The 22,050-nt window shown below is 32.2% G+C and overlaps 1 protein-coding gene across 1 annotated transcript; it reads left to right on the top strand.

Annotated features, from left to right (window-relative positions):
* Positions 1–6,220: 6,220 nt before the first annotated feature.
* Positions 6,221–11,970, top strand: LOC108473927 (cellulose synthase-like protein B4). Its single transcript, XM_017775751.2, has 9 exons — positions 6,221–6,594; positions 6,681–7,005; positions 7,244–7,369; positions 7,466–7,573; positions 8,505–8,717; positions 8,812–8,926; positions 10,651–10,817; positions 10,899–11,249; positions 11,330–11,970. Exons 1-9 carry the CDS (start codon positions 6,338–6,340, stop codon positions 11,894–11,896), a joined length of 2,229 nt encoding a protein of 742 aa, XP_017631240.1. The 5' UTR covers positions 6,221–6,337; the 3' UTR covers positions 11,897–11,970.
* The last annotated feature ends 10,080 nt before the right edge of the window (positions 11,971–22,050 follow it).

Genomic DNA, 22,050 nt, shown 5'->3' with positions numbered 1-22,050 from the left:
AAGAGATGAGACCAATTCAAATGAGCATTTACGAGGCTCCAACTCATTGTTACAACATTGAGAAGGAAGAAAATGATGATAACCCTTGGTATCAGGATATATTACGATATGTAAGAGATCGTAAATACCCTGAACAGGCCAATAAAAATGAAAAATGAACTTTGAGAAGGTTAGCTTGCGACTATGTCTTGGACGGGGATATCCTGTATAAGAGAAGGAAAGACCAAGTACTTTTGAGATGTGTCGATGCTGTGGAAGCTAAGCTTATTTTAGAAGAAGGTCATAAAGGTGTATGTGGGATGCATGCAAATGGGTTCACGATGGCAAGGCAAATCATGAGGTTTGGCTATTATTGGGCCACTATGGAAGGGGACTGTATCAACTATACCAAGAAATGCCATAAGTGTCAGATTGATGGGGACAAAATTCATGTACCACCTTCACCTTTGCATGTTATGACTTCTCCATGGCCCTTTTCCATGTGGGGCATGGATTTCATTGGACCAATATCACCGAAAGCTTCGAATGGACATCGGTTTATATTCGTGGTAATTGACTACTTTACAAAAATGGGTAGAGGCCGCTTCTTACGCGAATGTTACTATGTCAGCTGTGAGTCGATTTTTAAAGAAAGAGATCATTTGTCGGTATGGAATGCCTAAAAAGATCATATCCGACAATGCATTGAACTTGGACAACAAAATAATAGCAGAGGTTTGTGACCAGTTCAAGATCAAGCATCACAATTCTTCTCCTTATCGCCCAAAAATGAATGGGGCAGTGGAGGCCGCCAACAAGAACATTAAGAAAATAGTGGGGAAGATGACTAAGACTTATAGAGATTGGCATGAGAAGTTACCGTTTGCACTCCTGGCCTATCGAACATCTGTTAGAACCTCTACTGGGGCAACCCCATTCTTGTTAGTTTATGGGATGGAAGCAGTGTTACCTATTGAAGTAGAAATACCTTCTCTTCGAATTTTGACGGAGATAAGGTTAGATGAAGCTGAATGGGTTCAATCGCAATATGATCAGTTGAATTTGATTGAGGAGAAAAGGCTAAGAGCCATTCGACATGGTCAGATGTATCAGAAGTGAATGATGCGAGCTTATGATAAGAAAGTTCGACCAAGAGGATTCCATGAGGGAGACCTTGTACTGAAAAAGATCCTTCCTATTCAAAAAGACTTTAGGGGGAAATGGATGCCGAATTGGGAGGGGCCGTATGTCGTGAAGAAAGCTTTCTCTGGCGGTGCATTGATCTTAACAGAAATGTATGGGAAAAGTTTACCCAATCCAGTGAACTCAGACTCAGTTAAAAAATACTTTGTCTAAAGGAGAAGAGAATCCAAGGTGAAAACCCGCAAAGGGCACCTTGAGGTTTAAAAAAAAAACGGAGAGGCCAAGGTGAAAACCCGCAAAGTGCACCTTATGACCAAAGGGGTTTTGAGTTGAAAACCTGAAAGGGCAGCTCAAATTTTGAAGAGTTCACAGTAATCTCGCTATATTTGATTTAATAAAGAAGCATGTTACATATTGGGGCATCAACAAAGTACTTTGGATCTTTTAAAACACATGTTGAGCTCAAGAAAGACTTCATGGAGTTGGTGTATGGACACTCAAGTGGCGATATCTTGGGCCTCTAACTTTTATCCTGTCTGCTATCTTTAGATTCTATTTCTTCTTAAAGATAGGCTTTCAGATTAATTTTCTTTGTATCTTTTTTGATAATTTATTCAAATACAATTATTCTTAAAAGTTTATTCATCTTCCATTATTCTTTAAGTATGTTGCATTAAAATAATGATAGATGAATTAAATATGTTCACAAACGAAGTTTTGCGCATTACTCTAGAATTTCTAGATAATACAAGAAACTAAAACATGACAATTGTTCGAGAAATTCACGTAAGTAAGGGATGAAGGAACTCGAGGAATTTCTTTCTTCCAGTCCAAAAGGAAAATGGACAAAACCAACGATTCAATTCTTACAGACATCCTCAGTGGATCGTAGTATTGGAGGAAGGGTACAAGCCTACAGGCTGAGTAAGAATAATACTTTGAAAAGACAAATGAAGGAATGAGTGGTGACGTCTAAGATAGGGGTCATGTTAACATTTTGCATTATAACATTAGGAACATTCAATTCACTTCGATCATAGCATCCTAATTATCAGGCATAATCATTCTACAGGTTATCAAAGACGACGCACCTTAATCCCCTAAACAGTAGGGTAATAGGCCGCAGTATAGCAGATCTGGCCTTTAGATGTTTATACTGAAGCAGATCCAAGATGGTTTGGCATCCTTGTGCTTACAAGGAGCGAATCGAAGACATAGCTAATTTGGCTTTTACGTGTTTACGATGAAGCAAATCTAAGATGATTTGGCATCTCTGTATTGTCAGAGAACAAATCGAAGTCTGGCATCTCCACTTCGACGGGGAGCAGATACATAGTAGATCTCACCTTCAGATGTTTATACTGAAGTAGATCCAAGATAATTTGGCATCCTTGTGCTTACAAGGAACAAATCGAAGACATAGCTGATTTGGTTTTCGCGTGCTTACGCTGGAGAAAATCTAAGATGATTTGGCATCTCTGTATTGTCAGAGAACAAATCGAAGAAGCAGATTTGGTGTCTCTGTGTTCGGCGGAGGGCAGATCAAAGATATCAACATGACAATCTTGAGTTTACATTGAGCAGATTGAGAACCATGATAAGACCGGTCAAATTTGGTTTTTCTATGAGTCTTTGCTCGATTCCTGTTACACAGCAATGAGCAAAGAGGGGCAGCTGTAATAGCCCAAATCTACCCGGGCCTTAAAAAGTAATAATAATAAATGAATGTTTATTTTATAAAACAGTCCATTTACAACAGCCTGCAGGCCCAAAATTAACTTGTTTAAACCTTATACCCAATACTATAGCCCACTAACCTATTAACCCTTAACCCAGCAAAACTACCCAAAACCCGTTTACACCCAAACCCAATAAGCAGTAGCCCAACAAAGGCCAAACTTGAAGAATCAGGAGACTTAGGGTTTCCTGGGAAGCCCTTGCACCGCAGCATCGCAATCAGCCCAAGAGTCATGCCACTTCAGTTCCCATCGTTCCAGCAACCCTCCATCAGCGCCGAAAGTCAGTGCGTAGTCAGTACCTGGTTCGTCACCACCATCGTCGAGCCTCCATCACCACCGAATTTTTCGGTGTTACCTGCAAAAGAAGGAAAGAAGCAGCAGCAAACGAACGAAATAGATATGGAAAGAAAAGATTTATTTCCCAAAATGTTATAGTAACAGTGGCTATAAAAGCCCAAATCAAAACAATGTAAAGGGACCGGATTTTGACAGAATAGAAAACACACTTACATATATTCATTCAGAGAAATACAAACAGTTTCTAAAAAGGTGATTTAATCGTGTATCTTGTTCTTTATTTTTGAACGCATGTATATGAATTGTTTTAGCAAAAACTGTTGATGTTCAAAAGAAAAAGAGTTACATGTGGAAGGACGAATGTTTTAGACCCTCAGTCCACCGTGTACGATGGCGCGTGGGCGCGTGTAGGACTGATGACCTGAGCGTGGCCTAAGGAGTCCAGAGCCTGGAGGGCCTCTCCTCTCTCCTATTTCAGAGGGTTTTTAAACTTTTTTTTTTAAAACTCGGGTTTCAAATGAATTTTGGGCTGAAATTTGACTTATATAGCCCCTTTAATGCGACGTCGTTTCGGTTTAATTCAATAAGCATTTAAACGACGTCGTTTCAACAGAGGATCCGCGCGTTGACCTGATAACCTGGGGAAGATCCGCGTGTTTTTGATAAATGGGCAAATTTCCCAATTGATCCTTCTTTTTTTTTTAATATTTACAATTTCATTTTATGTTTATTCAAATTGGCCCTGACTTTTTCTGTTTAATTCAATTTAATCCCAATGGCCAGTAGAATTTATTCTGGGAAACGACGTTGTTTTTTAGGATTAGGGTAATTGCCCAGTGAGTCCTTTGTCGTTTTTTAATTCTTGCAAATCAGGCCCAGAATTTTTATTCTTTTGCAAATTAGCTTTATAATTTTATTTAAGTTTAATTTTAGCCTTTTCTTTATTATTTTAAATTTTGTTATTTTATATATATAATTTATTTATTTAAAAAAAAACTATATATATGTCATTATTAAAAATACTATTTATATATTTATATAAAAATTTTATCACATATATTTATATTATATTTTATTATATTTTTATTATATATTACCTTTTTTATATTATATGTTTTATCATATATTATCTATTATATTATTTATGTTTTATATTATCCATTATATTATTTATAATTTTAAAATTTGTAAATTATTATTAAATTATATTTGTAACTCATATTATATACATATTTCACATATTAATTAATTATTTATTTATTATGTGTTATTTCATTTTAAATTGATATTTTTATATATTATATAATTCTTTTATAAATTCTTTTACATACTTTTTATTTTATATATTATTTTTTTTCAAACCAATATATTTTTATTTTATATATAATTATTATTCTTTTGTGAATTTTTTTTTGTTATTACATATTATGTATTGTATATTAAATACTATTTTAAAATTATTATTAAATATTATATTTGTATTATAAGTATATTTAGTTAACAATTACTCACTTTATTTTATATATTTTTATATATACTAATTCTTTTATATAGTTTGTATATCATTTATGTATTAAATGTTAATTTATAATTATTATTTGATGTTATATTTTATGAACATGTACATTGATATTATATTACTATTTTTTCTTTTATATATTTTGTATATCATACATCATTTGTGTTTAAATATATGTTGAATTATGTGTTTAGGAATTTTTACCTATTCTTTTTAAATATGTATTATGTATTATGTTTTATGTTGAATTATATGTTATCTCGTATGTTATGTTAATATGCTCCTTTATGCATCGGTTTTAAAAAAGAGACTTCAAAGTTCTCAAAAAATAAAAAGGCAATGCTTGGTATTTGGAAGCATCGAGAAAAGTAGTGCCCTAACTTATTGGGTTGCAACTTTTCTTGTTGAGTTCGAATAGTCAGGTACCCTTCTAAGTTTTTAAAGATTTTCAAAATACGAGCAATTGTCTTAGAAATTTCAAAGCGTTGTGTCCTAACTTACTGGATATGGCGTTTTGTTGTTTTCGAGATAGGGATTTCCAAAATACTAACCTAGTGTCAATATTTTGATACAAGTGATCCCCAACTTTCAAAATCAAAATGTTTTAAAGAGGATTGTATCTTAAAATTCTTAAATTTTCGACCTTAAAGACATTTGATAATTAATTAGGTACCAATTTTTGGGCGTTACGAGGGTGCTAATCCTTCCTCGTACGTAACCGACTCCCGAACCCGCTCTTTTATTTCGTAGACCAAAACTAATGATTTTAAAACAAAATGTTTTAAAGGTGATCCAATCACACCTAAAAAGATTGGTGGTGACTCCCGTTTTCGTTTTTTAAAGTCAATTCCCATTTTTCAAAACTCGATTTAAAAATGGTTTCGACAATTTGAATGACCTAAAATTTTAGAGATTGACACAAGACTTCTTATTTCTTTTAAGTTTGTTTTTTTTAAGAAAAATAACATTATAAGATAATAGTCAAATTTCAATATTGGCCCTTAAACTATGTTGAAATTCGTGATTTAATCTATTATTGACATAATTTGATCCATTTACTTTTTTAATGTCATTAGTTAGTCTCAAAAGTTACTATTGTTAGCTATTTCATTTAAAAAGTTGATGTTAACTTTTCTTAAGAACATTACTCAATAGAAAAAAAATTATCATGACAAATTTGAATGAGTGTTTTAAGAAAAAATCTTAATTAATATTTTGAACCCTATTTTTATTAGTATATGACTATCAAGTTTATTTTTGAATTTTAAAATTTTTTTAAATTTTAAAATGTAACACTAGAGAATTTACTAGAATAATTTTAAAGGTGATAATAATTAGACTTAATTTTTATATCAAAAATTAGAGGGACTAAAATTTTAAAAATAAAAGTAAAAATATCAAGTTTCAAATATACACTATGTATAGAAACATAATATATTTTAACCTTTAATTTTACTTTATAATTTCACACCAGACAAATATTTTTATTAATGTTTTTATATATTTTATAGATAAAGTCAGATTTATATTATTAAATTAAGGACAAAACAAATTAAAAAGAAAAGCATATCCAAGCTTGGCCGGCCTCACTCAGTTTATAACAGGAGAAGAAAGGTAGGAAGCGAGCAGATAACACCCATAAGTGCTTGTAGGTATATGAATGGCGAATGAAATCCCCTTCCCCTTGTATCACAAAAATGCTAGTAAAAACACTATCCAAAGAGCACTCGATACCACACTCTTCTTCCTTCTCATTTCCCTCCTCTTCTATCGTCTCCTGTCTCTTAAAACCCATGGATTTGTCTGGCTCCTTGCTTTCTTATGCGAGTCATGGTTCACTTTCTATTGGTTTCTCATTGTTAACGCCAAATGGAGTCCTGTGGATATCAAAACCTACCCACAGAACCTTGAACCAAGGTATTGCAAACAAACCAGCCAAAGATTAATTATGTATTATTGCTTATAAGTGGCTCATAGACGTAGTTCATATAATTTGTTGTCAGGTTTCCGGAGCTTCCCGCGGTAGACATGTTCGTTACTACCGCAGATCCGGTGCGAGAACCGCCTATTATGACCGTCAACACCGTTCTCTCTTTACTGGCTGTCGACTATCCAGCGGACAAGCTAGCTTGCTATGTATCCGACGACGGTTGCTCCGCTCTCACCTTTTATTCTCTGGTGGAATCTTCCAAGTTTGCTAAGCTTTGGGTTCCGTTTTGTAAGAAGTACAAAGTACAAGTTAGAGCTCCCTTTAGATACTTCTTGGAGGATCCTATATCCATATCCGCTCCGAATTTCGAATTCAAAGAGGAGTGGGAAAAGATTAAGGTACGTATTGGGGGAGGATTTATATATTTTTGTTATACGATTATTATATTTTTATTATATAATAATCAGACCCGGGATCCGACCCGAGTCGGACCTGGCATGATGAAAAAAGACAAGACTTCAGACCATTTGGGGGTCCTAATCTCTCTGCTTCTTCACCCTCGTCCTACCTTGACATTTCTTTTCCCATCTCTCCATTTCTGTTGATAAATTGTATCAACAATTTTATTTGGTGTAGGTCGAGTATGAACACCTCTGCCTTAAAATAAAGGAAGCAAGCCGAAAATCAGCTCCATGTAATCTAACTCACGACTTTGCTGTTTTCGCCAACATTGAAACCGGCAACCATCCAACCATAATAAAGGTAACTCATTTATGTTTCAACAGAGGCAAATGTTGTATATTTTTATGATTAAAATGGAAACAAAATATAATATGGTTAAGAATTGTGTTGTTGTAGATAATAGGCGAGAATTGTGAGGAAGACGTGCCGCATTTGATTTATATTTCCAGAGAGAAACGGCCAAAATATAGACATCATTTCAAAGCTGGGGCTATGAACGTTCTGGTAATTCTTTTAATACACACACTTTCGGTCGGACCATTCTTCCCAAAAACTTTCGTCCAGAATATTCCATTTCCTAAAAATAAGAAAAATAAAATGTTAGAGATATTTTGATTTAAAATTATTTTATTAAAATTAAAGCTAACAAATGAGTTTTTTCAACAAATTTAGTAAACAAAATAACAATACAACTTAAATTTTAAAATCTAAAAATAAAACACCAAATTTCTAGACATATTTCAAAGAACAAATATGAACTCATATTTCATTTAATTTCTTCTTGAAATTATTTAGGAATATTATAAACAAATTCAAAATTATATTTTAATTTTGATTTAGTGTGCAATTTAATACATAAATTTTAATATGAAATTTTGATTATGATTTAAATGTACAATTAAACTTTAATTTTGATCCAGTGATACACATTAAATAAATAAATATCTCTATTTATTTTATATTAGATTAATATAATTATTTATATGTGTAATATATAAACATAAAATTACGTTATATCAATAATTATGTTAACAATTTGTAAAATTAGATCAAATCAAAATTTTATTTATAAAATTATACAAAATCAAAATTGATATATAAAATAACACATTAATTATTTTTTTGAGATTTATCTCTAATTAAAATTATTATGTGAAAAAATCTTTAATAACGTTATTTAGAGACGGCGGTTTAAGTAAAATCTCCTAAACTGTCATATATATATATATATATATATATATATTCTTAATGATTGGTTTTAATGTTAATTTTGTAGATGATTATTTTATACCTCATAAAATCTTAATCTTAATTATTATATAAAAGAATTTATTTTCCTTGACTAAAAACAGTCAAGTGGGATTAAAAATTAAAAATATATATATATATCTTACTTATTTTAATGGGATTGAATTGATAATAATGTGAAAAACAGAGTAGAGTGTCAGGGTTGATGACGAATGCGCCGCTCATGCTGAACGTAGACTGTGATATGTTTGTGAACAATCCACAAGTGGTTCGTCAAGCATTGTGTCAGCTTGTTGGGCGTGAGAGCGAAAGGGACATGGGATTTATCCAGTATCCTCAATGTTTCTACAATGCCACTAAGGACGATCCCTATGGCAACCAGATGGTGGTTTTGATGGAAGTAAGTCATCATTACTTTTACTTTTGCTTTTACATTTACATGCATATATACTTTGTTTTTGTCATTACTGGAGAACTTTGCATATATGTACTAGTATATAGGGCGTGGAATAGCAGGACTCCAAGGACCTCCATATGCCGGAACAGGATGTTTCCATAGACGAAAAGTCATCTATGGTGTATGGCCTGATAACGCTGCATCAATAAACGGTAATATTCCTTTTTTTAATTCAATCCTATGTTATTTCATATTATGCTCACATACATTATACATATTTAAATTTTAAATTTTTTGGACTTACAATACAACTGATATTGTTTCCCTATTATGCTCACATGAAAGTTACTTCGAGTATCTGTCAAAAAAAAAGAGAGAGTTACTTTTGAGTATAGTTTTGTTGTTAATTCTTTAAATTATTAATCACAAAATTTATGAAATTCTTTTAAATTTTATAAAATTGTAAATAAATTTTCTTTTATTTTTTGTTTGGTGTCACATATTAATTTGATATCAATTTAGTTAATAAATTATTTAAAATTAACAATTTTTTTATTTTATATAAAATAAAAATTATATAATTTACATCTAAAATAATTTAAAAAACCATAAATGTTAGAGCTTCTTTTATTTTTTTAAAGGAAAAAGTTTTACAAGTACAAATAACATGTAAATACAACTACATATTCGAACAACTACATAATGTTAATATTTGAACATAAAATAAGTTCTCAAAATTTTATTATTTCAACTAAAGCTTTTCATAAATTTTTTTCTATAATATTTTATAAGCATATTTTTACCTAATTTTTCACTCACATCATAAATAATTTTTTTAAAATTAAGATCTAAATAGTCTCACAGTATTTTTAATTTTTAATTTTAATTTTGCAAATTTGCTATTGTACTTCTTCCTTTCTAAACTTACTTTGAGTTTTGAATTTAAAACAAAATTATAATTATTTATAGAATAATTCGTTATTTTTAACTAAAATTAATAAAATAGACAAAATTTATTTACAAAGAACCTTAGACCAACATTTATTTGTAGAGATATTTTGTTTTAATCATGTTGAAAGGTAACTTGTTCGGGTGAAGTTTTAAACTGTTGTTTGTTAGGTAGTTGGTTGGACTTCCAACAATCAAAGGTATTATTCTCAAGTTATGTCAGGATTTTGTTCCCACCTCTGTCGAAAATCGTGTATGGTGTACGGAGGGGATCACCTCAAGGCAATGGGTCATGCATTCATGTACGATGAACAATACTTTGAAGACTTTTCTTAAAGGAGTTGACCTCCCTCAAAAATAAAAAGCGAGGGGAGAGCAACTTTTTCGAGAGAAGTCTTCGAAGTATCATTTGTCGAGTAATCGATTGGACCTCCAACAATCGAAGGAATTGTCCTTAGGTCATGCTAGGATTTTGTCCCTCGCCTACATTGAAAGTCATATACAGTTCACGGAAGGGGAAACACCTCGAGGCAATGGGCAATCCGTGGATGCATAACCACCCACTAAGGGGACATGAGCGTCTCACTCTTGGTGGAGTTTGAACCCTTCACCTATGGCATGTCGTGACTACATGTCATAAGTTAAAGTTCCCTCGAAGTACTTTTCTTCCACAAATTGTACAGCTCTCGACGAAGGTAAAAGATAAAACTCGTGCACGATCAGTTGGTGGTTCGATCGACTGCGTGAGACAAACTTTAAAACTAATCCCTAACTACCAACAAATCTTTTTAATTAGCAATATATTTTCTATTTACGAATACTCTGAAATGAAATAGGTTCCGAACCATTATCGATCTTCTCTTGAAGAAGTTTCAATATATATATATATATATATTACTAAAAAAGCCTTAAAACTCCGATGGTAATTAAAATTATAAAGAACATGCATAATGGCTTATTCTGTTTTATCACAAAAAAAAAAAAGCAGATTATGAAGCGATGAAAGAGTTCGGGAAATCAGAAGAGTTTCTGGAATCAGCAACTCATGCACTGAAAGGCGAAAAGGGGATTCGAAAAAGCATTTCAGATTATCTCGAGGCATCGTTCCAAGTTGCAGCTTGCGACTATGAATTTGGTTCCAGCTGGGGAACAAAGGTTAGTCGAAAAAACCCTAAGAAAATATTTACATTTGAGCATCAACTTTGTGTATTAATTTGATTACTTTTTACATTTCAGTTTGGATGGATATATGGATCCATGACAGAAGATGTCTTAACTGGCTTAAATATTCATAAGAAAGGGTGGAAATCCAACTTCCATTTCCTAGACCCACCGGCCTTTTTAGGATGTGCGCCAACCGGTGGCCCAGCAGCGATGACTCAACAGAAAAGGTGGGCAACTGGCCTGCTTGAAATCCTTGTTAGCAAAAGCAACCCCATAGTTTTCACCTTGACCGGAAACCTCCAGTTCAGGTTGTACTTATTCTACATCTATTTGCTTTCTTGGGGGCTTACCTCTGTTCCTGAGCTATGCTATGCTGCTCTGCCTGCATATTGCATCATTGCTAACTCGCATTTCTTACCCAAGGTGAGGATAAAATCTGTTGGATACTATGTTTGTGTGTTTCCAGCAATTCATCATTAACAAGATATTGACGATTAGTGCAGGTCCAGGACCCGGCTATATTAATTCCAGTGGCCATTTTTGTGACTTACAACATGCTGACGCTCAGGGAATACTTGAAAGTAGACCTGTCTTTCCGAGCATGGTGGAATAACATGAGAATGGCAAGAATTACAGCGACTTCGGCGTATCTATTTGGAGTTCTAACTATCGTTCTTAAACTCTTAGGTTTGTCTGATACAGTTTTCGATGTTACGCAAAAAAATGACGAAGCTTCCGAAGATGAAGATGACGATGAAATAAACGGCACCGCAAAGTTTACATTCGATGAGTCACCGATTTTTGTACCGGGCACGACCCTTTTGCTGGTGCACCTCACGGCACTGCTTTCCCTTTGCTTAGGGTTGCGACCATTAGTTCATAAAGATGGGCAAGGATCAGGGGTAGGGCTCGGTGAGGTTTTGTGTAGCCTATGGGTGGTGCTATGCTTTCGACCATTCATGAAAGGGTTGTTTAGAATAGGAAAATATGGGCTTCCTTCCTCCACCATATTCAAGTCAACTTCTTTGGCGTTAGTTTTAGTTTGTTTGGGTACAGCCTCATGGGCTTGAGACTTTGGATTATTAAAATCATAAAGCGTATGATGTAAAAGAAATGATGGTATGAAATCGTGTTTGACTATAAACGAATTTATTTATTATATTGCTTAAATTGTTAACATTATGCATTTTGGTATCATTGTTTGTAGCAACAGAGGAGGACAAAGATTGTTGCTATTGCACTTTGGTATTGTTGCTTAAATATTCATATTTAAGGTATAATACAAACAAACAAATGTCTGAGTGTAGTTACAAATCCGAACATAAATTGTAAAACATTTTAGCACAAATCTCTAGTGAGGAAAATCCCAAACACAAGAACAGAACTCGAATAGAAAATAAAGAAATAGGATAAGACTCCAAAACGTGTATCAAGCCACTATCTTTAAGGTTATATTCGCCCCCACCTATATTCAGTGTGCAAAAGAATTTCAAGCAAATTAACCTCGATGATACAATGAAAACAATGGTTATTTGCGTTTTGCACTGACGAGAATAATCCACTAAGCACTGAGCAATGAATCACAAGAAACTCAATTTTTATAAAGAATTTCTGCAGTAACTCTTTATAGAACAATCTAATAATATTAGAAAATGAGGAAGGATAGAAATAAGTTTTAGAACTTGTTGGTGTGATTTCCAAATGAAATCTCATTCCTATTTATAGGAATTTTCATATCTATTCATAGAGACATCTTTCAATAGGTGTCTTTCTGAATAATAATGTCTTAAAAAATATATAATTATTCATTTAATATTATAACTATTCAAATAATATTATAGCCAATGATACTAGATTGTTCCGAGGATCTGAGGATAGAATTTGAAATGTGATAATCGTAATCGTAATTTGTAAGTTGAAATTGAAAATCTGATAAATCTTGAACAGGAAAATAATTTAAAACTTAAATTTTGAAAAATTAAAAATTTGGAGAAACGATTTTTGATCTCTGAAATGGGTATTTCAAGTCGTGCCTTTCATTCTAAATCTAATAGTCTTTTATAGAGGGCTATTGTCTCTTTACATCATTTGAATCGGGAAATTTAATCCCTTATATCATTACATAATTGAAACTTTGATTACATAATTGAAACTTTTTAGAGAATATATTCTCTGGTTACAAAAATACAAACTATAGAGAATATTCATTATTCATGTGCCAGAGAATCTTACTGTTCTTGCCAGGGAATATTTACTGTTTACGCTAGAGAATATTTTCTATTCACTTATCTTTTCTTGTAGGGAATATTTACTGTTTACGCCAGAGAATATTTCCTGTTCCTTTTCATTCATTTCTTTCTTTTGCATAATTTTTCTTGGTCCTGGTAATGGTTACTGAGGTGGTATCGCCTGCAAGATCCACCATTTTGATTGAAGACGCTGAAGATTTCTCATCTTCGGATTCAGAATCCATTGAGTTGAGCATTTCAGCCATGAGTTTTTTGTATTCCTTCTCTGTCTTGGCTTGAGCTAACATCGCACTAGCTGTCGATTTTGCTTGAAGGAATTTTGCTGTGATTTGATCTGGGGTTGTGGACTTACATAATCTCGGATTCTTGTTGAAAAAATTATCCAAATATTTTGAATCATATTTTTCATCATTAAACTTGTCCCACCATTTAGTTTTGTAGTTTCGAACTAGTAATGGAATTCCAGTACATTGATCTTGCTCATAGGAATAATTCCAAGAAACAATCCAAGAAATGCGCAATTTTGAGAAAAAAATGGATTGTTTTGTAAATATGTTTTTGGTCTAGTTCAGGTTGAAATTTGTCAAAGAATTTAGGCCATAAATTTTGATTTTTTTCTGGTAGGATCTCGAAGGATGATGGTCCATACCAATTCCACCATTCTTGGAACCAGTTTGGGAACTTGAATTGGGTGCCTTATTTGAAACATATGAGCCAAGAATGTCTCATATGTTGGTTTTTCATTAAGAAGGCGTTTTACCATGCCATTTGGAAATTCCAATATGTGAAATATGGGTGGTGGTCAATTTTGGTGGTAAATTTGGTTGGAAATTTCTTTGGAGAATTTGGGTTTTCACTCCAATCCCTTGGTTGAAGAATTTTTAATATTTGGGCTGGTGAATGGGTAATAAAATTTGGATCTTTTGGGTCTGTGTAGTGTTTGAACAGTATTGATCCAGTTTGAACTAGTATGTTTTTAGAATACTGTTGGGGTTTTTGAGAATCCAATGGCTTGAAATGCCATCCATTGGAAAGTTCTTTTGAAAGTATATGTGTTGATTTTTCTGAAAATTCTTCCTCCATAACAAGAATTTTTTCAAAATATTTGTTTGGAAAATATTATGAGGATTTTTGTGTAGCAGTCTGTGAAGACACTGCTATTTCTTTTAGAAAAACATCTTGGAGAGATGTCTCTTTTAAAATATTTTTGAGAGATTTTGATTTGTGTAAAACAATCTCTTTATTTTTTGAAATCTTTGCTGCTTCACCAGCAATTTGCTTGAGAGGAGTTTTCTCTTTCATTTGAGAAAAGGCCAATGCCACTTCTAGAGATTGAGAAAGGGACTCAATCCATTTTTTGATTTGAGAACCAATTTCATTTGGATCTTGTGCATTTTGAACGATTGTGTTTTTGGAGGATTTTGATGAGGATGATGATCTTTCATTTTCTTCTTCATGGAAAATTTCACACCATGACTTAATTGGTTTTGAGGAAATTTGAGTTTTGGATAACTCTCCTATTTTTCCTTTTCCTTTGTGTAACATCCCAAAATAAGGATTTAACGGAACAGTGGTTACGAAACCACGAATTCGAGATAGCAAAATTTTTTCTGATTAATTTTTATAATTTACCGAGTGATTAGATGCATGTGTTAGAGTATCGATGGAAAATTTTATAGATAGCATGCTTAATTTGCCTACTAGGGCTTAATTGCAAAAGTTGATAAATATGAGTTTTAGATGCTAAAGAATTAAATTGAAGTAGAGGTCCTTAAATGGTAATTAGACCATTAGGTTTTCATGGAAACAAAAGGACATACATAGATAAAAATATCTAAAGTTTTAATGAAGGGTATTTTAGTCATTTGGTAATTAAAAGATTAAAAAAGAGAAAAAGACAAAATGTGCCCATCTTCTTCATTAGGCTGAAATTTCAAGGGTTCTTCATAGCTAGGGTTTTGTCAAGCTTCCAAGCTTCATAGTAAGTGATTCCAAGCCCCGTTTTTAATGTTCTTTACATTTTTTAAGTCTAGGTTACTTGACTTAGCTTATTCTAGCAATAATTTAACCTAGGGTTCATATTTGAAAAAATACTCATAGGTGAAATGTAACGCCCCGTACCCGAGACTGTTTCCGGAGTCGAACACGAGGTATTAACGGACTTAATTCATTAATTAAACAACTTAAACAACTTATTACCAACCATGCATATGCACATCACCAATATCAAACATAACATAAATAGCTAGATTTATAAGTCAGGATCATTAGCTCACTAAAGACCAATATATTTGGCCAAATTATAATAATACATGTTATAAAACTAGGTCCCTATACATGCCACTCACTTGATAATTCTAGCATATGTGTATATACTGTCAAGGTGTTGACTTGATAGTGTGATGCTGCCTCCGACGATCTCCAACCCTGAGCTAACCTTAACCTGACAACACTAAAAGAAATGGAAAGGAGGGGTAAGCTTTATGCTTAGTAAGCTCACTTGAAATAATAATAAGCAATTTACTAACATGCTTTCCACAGTAAAACTAACCCAATTGTACATTTACACATGTTCTGGTTAAGCTACTTTCTTGAGTAATAGTCACTAAATCATTTATATCTAGAGTTATGGAACTCAAAATTAAGATCCGTAAATTTTCCCAGAAACTAGACTCATATATCTTTCCACCATAAAATTTTAAAAATTTTTGGTCCAGTCAATAAGTACAGTTTATTATTCAAAGTCTCCCCTATTTTTCTGTTTAACAGCTTCGACCTTTCTTCACTAAAATTTCTTTAACTCATAGTAAAAGACTCGGATAATGTTCCCGTTTGTTTCTATTAAAACTAGACTCATCAAAGATTCTAATAATATAGATTATAACCCATAATTAGTTTTCTACAATTTTTAAAAATTTTTCCAAGTCAGAACAGGGGATCTAGAATTCATTCTGACACTGTCTCACAAAAATTAGAATATCACATAATATACAACTCTTTTGCTCCCTCTGTTTCCTTTATATGAAAATAGACTCATTAAGATTTAATTCCATAATTTATTTGAAATTTAATTCAACTTACACAATTTTTGGTAAATTTTCAAATTCACACAATTGCTGCTGTCCAACACTGTTTTACTACTAAAATTCACTCTTACATAATTTCACTTTATCCATTTTGTCTTATCGAAGTTCACTCAAATATCGATCATATTGCTCAAATTTTTCTTAAACATATACTTGCACTTATTCATCATATAATCATGTTCATATGTATTTTTTACTTAATCGATTTTCCCGTTGAACTCTTCAGAATAATAACTGATACTCAGATGCCTGCACATATTTTTGCACTTATAGCCAAAGCTATTTGGTACCCATAGTAGCCTGCACTTAGTACTACACATGCGACCAATTATCCGGTACACGTAGTAGCCTGCCTTAGTACTACACACTTGACCTAACCATCTGATACACGTAGTAGCCTGCACTTAGTATTACATACGTGATCGAAGTTATCGGGTACGTATAGTAGCCTGCACTTAGTACTACACATGCGACCTCACAATAAATCATTCGTATCGTTTCTATTCCGAAGGCTCAACCGAGAAATTCCTCACTTTCCAACATGTTACAAATTTATTCATAGTCCTTTTTCAATTTGCAATTTACAACAAATAGTCATTCTATAGGCAGCCACATTTCATATGATAACAAAATATAATAAAATAAAAAGAATCGATAAATTATTTACGTACAAACTTGTTGAAATCTCATCAGGTACAACCGTGTAGCAATTCATACAACCCAGGTAATAGTAATTTAACACTCAATTCATGTAACAATAATTTGCCATTCAATTTCACATGTCACAACAAGCATTACATTTTTCCATATCATACATACCATCCATCAACTTCTCTTAAACATATTAACTCATACAATTTATGCCATATCAATAGAGAATTACAATTCATGCACGGTATTGCATTATTATTAACACACGAACTTACATCGATCCAGAAACGGCAATTTACCATTTTAGTCCATAACCTTGTATTTTCCCGATTTAAGCCCGAATCTCGATTTCCTTCATCTATAATATCACATTTAGCCTAATAATTAGTCAAATTATTCATACGGGTCCAAAAATCATATTTTTACAAATTTACATTTTGACCCCTAAACTTTTGCATATTTGCACTTTTGCCCCAAGGTTCGAAAATTAAACTTCATCCTATTTTCTTATGTTTTATGACATGCTGACCATTTTTCCCTTCTATGGTAACATCAAATTCTCACTCTAACATGTACTTATGAACATTAGGTATTTTTACCGATTATGCCGTTTTACTCGTTTTCACGTAAAATCACTTAGCAAAAGTTGTTTAACACAATTTCAAGCTTCATATTCTACCATTAAACATCAAAATACATGCATATCATTCATGGGTAAATTTTTAAACACAAATCCTAGCTCAAAATAATGGTAGAAATAGCTAGAACATGTTACCGGGACTTCAAAAATGTAAAGAACATTAAAAACGGGACTCGGGATCACTTACAAATGAGCTTGGAATGCTTGAAAACCCTAGCCATGGTTTTTTTCATGAAAATTTGGCCATGAGGAAGAAGATGAGCAAATTTGACTTATTTTGGCATTTTTAATTCATTTTAATTACCAATTTACTAAAATGCCCTTAATGAAAAAACTTTTAAAAACCTATCATACCATGTCCATTTTTGTCCACAAACTTCAAATGGTCTAATTACCATTTAAGGACCTTTAATTTAAAAACTCATAACAATTAGACACTTCTAACATGTAGAACTCAACTTTTGCACTTTTTACAATTTAGTCCTTTTGACCAAATTGAGTGCCCAAACGTCGAAATTTTTGAACGAAATTTTCACAAAATCATTCCGTGAAATCGTAGACCATAAAAATATAACAAAAATGAATTTTTCCTCATCAGATTTTTGGTCCCAAAACCACTGTTCTGACTAGGCCCAAAAATCAGGATGTTACATGAAATGTGTTTATTTTGATATTTTATGGTAGAATATGAAGCTTGAAATTATGTTAGATGACTTGAGCTAAGTAATTTTAAGCGAAAACGAGTAAAATGACATAATCGGTAAAAATACCTAATGGTCATAAGTACATGTTAGAGTGGGAATTTGATGTTGCCGTAGGTAAATAAATGACCAGCATGTCATAAAACATAAGAATTAGGGATAAAGTTTCATTTCCGAGCCTTGGGAAAAAAGTGTAAATATGTAAAAGTTTAGGGGTAAAATTATAATTTTTCCAAAGTTAGAGTTAAGGAATGTTTTGATAAATGTGAATATTAAATAAGTTAAATTTGCTATTATAGATCAAGAAGAACGAAATTCAGGGTTAGACTGAGGAAAGAAAAAGGTTGAGGATTAAATCAAAATATTTGATCGTATTTTGATTGAGGTAAGTTTGCGGTAAATAAATGCAATGTTTTATTATTTATAATTAATGATGTTATTTTTCAGCATCTATATATATATTTATTTTGTAAATTTATTCCTTGATGATTTAAGTAAGAATTGACGGAGAAATGATACTTAAAAGTCCCGATTGAACCTTAAGAATGTGTAGGATACAAATGTCATAACATTAGGGTTTAAGGATACCAAGTAAGACCATGCCAAGGCATGGCATTGGTAAGTTTTACAAGGCAAGGAAATCATTTAAGACCATTTCAAGACATGACATTGATAAACTACTATAAGACAAAGATCCCATGTAAGACCATGCCAAGGCATGGCATGGTGAGTTCATAAGGCAAGGATACCACGTAAGACCATGTCAAGACATGACAATGGTAAGTTTAAAAAAAGAAAGGTACCCATGTATCCTTAGTATTCCAAATGGTTCAACGAAAAATTCAAAGAGTGTGCCAAAGGGAAGGTAAGATAAGTCCATGTTTGAAAGATTCAGGTTATCTTGATAATTCATTTAGAATGTTATTATTTATTTACATGCAAACTTATTAAGCTTTATGCTTACTTCCTTTCTTTTCTCTCTTTTTTATAGTATCGGAAAGCCAACTCGGAAAACCGTAAGGACGTCGGAGATCGCCTCACACTATCAACGAGTTATCTCGGTATTTTGTGACTAGAAATACTTTAAGTTATGGCATGTATAGAGACTTGGTTATTTTGTATGTATGTCCTTATGATATGATTAAAGAAGGGCATGTGAATACTTGGTAATGATTAGCTTATGATATAGCTAAATAAGAACATGTTTTGGTATTATGTATGCCTAAATGAGGTTTGATGCAAAGAAACTATGAAAGAGTAAGAGTTGGCCATGGAATAGTTAGGAAACAACAGCAGTGACGTGGATTTTAAAAATCACTAAAAATTGTAGAAATAGAATTAAATGGTGAATAAGATATAGAATTAAAGGTTATTGAGTCTATTTTTATAAGAAAGAAACAAAGTAAGCAAAGGAGGTCTATATTCTGAGATATTTAAATTTTTGTAAGACTGGTTTAGAGTGGCTTTGTGATCTCTTGTTCCAAATTTGGAAAATCACTAGAAATTGTACAAAAAGAATCATAAGTCAAAGTTTATATTTCTAGATTCCTTGGTGAGTTTATTTTCATTAGAAACAAACAAAAACATTATCTGATTTCTATATAATGAGATAATTGATTTTTAGTGAAGAGAGACCAGGTTCGCTGAACTACAAAATAGGGGAAACTTTAATGAATAAACTGTACTAATTGACCAAACCAAAAATTCTGGAAAAATTATGGTAAGAAGATATATGAGTCTAGTTTTAGGGAAAATTTACGGATTTAATTTCAAGTTTCGTAACTCGAGTTATAATTAATTCAGTGACTATTACGCAAATGAACAGTTTTATTATGAATAGTGAAATAAATTGTTTTGATTTGTGTAAGTAATCGAAAAATTTTTAATGTTCCTGGTTTGGTCCCGAACCATTCCAATTGCATATTTTAGGGCCTCAAGGGCCCTTTTTAGTAATATATTTGATGATTGTAAGCGAATTAATTTTTTTTAAAAGTAAATTTTTTTATGCCCCGAACAAGTAAGATAAGTCTGGTAACGCCTCGTGCTCGACTCCGGCGACGGTCTCAAGTAAGGGGTTTTACACTTTGTCTTGGAGTTTGGGTGGCATTTGTGAAGAAACTCTCCAGTGAGAAAATCAGGCAAAGAATTAGTTTCTCCTTTGATGTATTCAATATCAAAATCAAATATGTTCAAAATTGTCTACCATCTTGCAAAAATCTGTTTTGAGGCAATATTTTGAACATCCTTTTGTAAAACTTATTTTCTGATTTGCAATCAATTCGTAAAAGAAATTTTTGATTTAATAAATCAATTTGGAATTTTGTAATGCATAAAACAATTAATAAAAATTCTTTTTTAATAGTACTATAATTTTGCTGAGTTGGATTCCAATGTCTGGAAGTAAACTGGACTATTTGGTCTTTTCCCCCTTTAACTTGTTTTAGGATCCCACTATATCCTATTTCAGAAGCATCTGTTTCTACAATCTTGGGGGCATTTGGATCAGCTAAATATAAACAATGAAGCTTAATGATTTGTTTTTTAATTTGGGTGATAATATTGGTGTGGCCATTTGTCCAAGGTTGTGTATTCTTTTTGAGCCTATCATATAATGATTTACATAATTTGCTAAGACTTGGATAAAAGTCTATGACATAATTGAGGTTTCCTAAGAATCTTTGTAATTGGACTTTATCAAGGATTTGGTCTGGGAATTTGCTAGAAAACTCCGTGGACCTTTTTATTGGGGTAATGGTTCCTTGGGTAATGTAATGACCTAAAAACCTTACTTTGCTTTGGAACAAACTTATCTTGGATTTAGAAACTATTTTAAACCATTATTTTTTATGAATTTTATAAAGATGGATAAATGTTTGAAGTATTTTTCTAAATTTTCTGAAAACACTAATATATCATCGATGTATACTATTGTGAATTGAAAATATTGGTAAAAAAAATATCATTCATTATTCTTTGAAATTCGAATAGACCATTTTTTAATCCAAAAGGCATTACATTCCATTCATATTGTCCAAATGGTACAGTAAATGCCGTTTTATATCTTTCTTCTTCTTTTATTTGGATTTGCCAAAATCTAGATTTCATGTCAAATTTTGAGAAAATATTTGCATCACAAAGTTTCTGTAACTGTAATGGCCTAAATTCAAGGTTATCGAAATAGCGGTTTCATAGCCACAAATCCGATTTAAAGATAAATCTATTTTAATATTTTAGCATGAATATTGATATGATAGGAAAATCGTATGAAAATATCGATAGAAAAATTTTACCGATTTAGTGGTTAGTTAGAAAAAGAAATTATTGAAGAAATTGGGTAAAAACAATGTATCGAGACCTCGACCTCGTAAAACCGAGTCGGGAATATTTTTATAAATATTTATGAAATGTTAGTAATGTGGTATTAAAATTTCGTTAGAAAATTTTTATGTTTGGGTAGTTAATTAAATGAAAAGGACTAAATTGGAAAAGGTGTAAAAGTGGCTGGGATGATTAAATAGCTTAAGTGTCTAATGAGAAAGGATTTAAAAGGCAATTAGACTGAAAATTTATTTGAGCTGGATGGCAAGGGCATGAAATCAACAAGAAAATAGATGATTTAAGGGAAAAATTGAAATATTGCATAATTAACTAAATAAAATTAGGACTAGTATGGAAATATCTAGATTTCTTGTGATTTCTCTTCATTATCATCTGAAAAAACACCATAGGAGGGGTTCTTTAAGCTGGTATTTCATAAATTTTGCACCAAGGGAGTTAATCCTTGCCTTTTTCTTATAATTTTTGTGTTTTTAAGTCTTTTACAACTAGGTCCTACTATTAAATTCATTAGTTTTTGATTTCATGGATGAATTTGAAAGTCACCATGGTTGAGTGCTG

The sequence above is a fragment of the Gossypium arboreum genome, chromosome 11 (genome assembly GCF_025698485.1).
Source record: "Gossypium arboreum isolate Shixiya-1 chromosome 11, ASM2569848v2, whole genome shotgun sequence".
Taxonomy (NCBI): domain Eukaryota; kingdom Viridiplantae; phylum Streptophyta; class Magnoliopsida; order Malvales; family Malvaceae; genus Gossypium; species Gossypium arboreum.
Note: the sequence above shows the minus strand (reverse complement) of the source record. Positions and strands in the feature narration are given on the sequence as shown.

Excerpts from the sequence above, each read along its gene's own strand:
- LOC108473927 (XM_017775751.2), top strand. The coding sequence starts at position 6,338 with ATGGCGAATGAAATCCCCTTCCCCTTGTATCACAAAAATGCTAGTAAA. Across the intron at positions 7,574-8,504 it reads CTGGGGCTATGAACGTTCTG|AGTAGAGTGTCAGGGTTGAT; the intron begins GTAATTCTTTTA and ends TGTGAAAAACAG. Across the intron at positions 8,718-8,811 it reads AGATGGTGGTTTTGATGGAA|TATATAGGGCGTGGAATAGC; the intron begins GTAAGTCATCAT and ends TATATGTACTAG.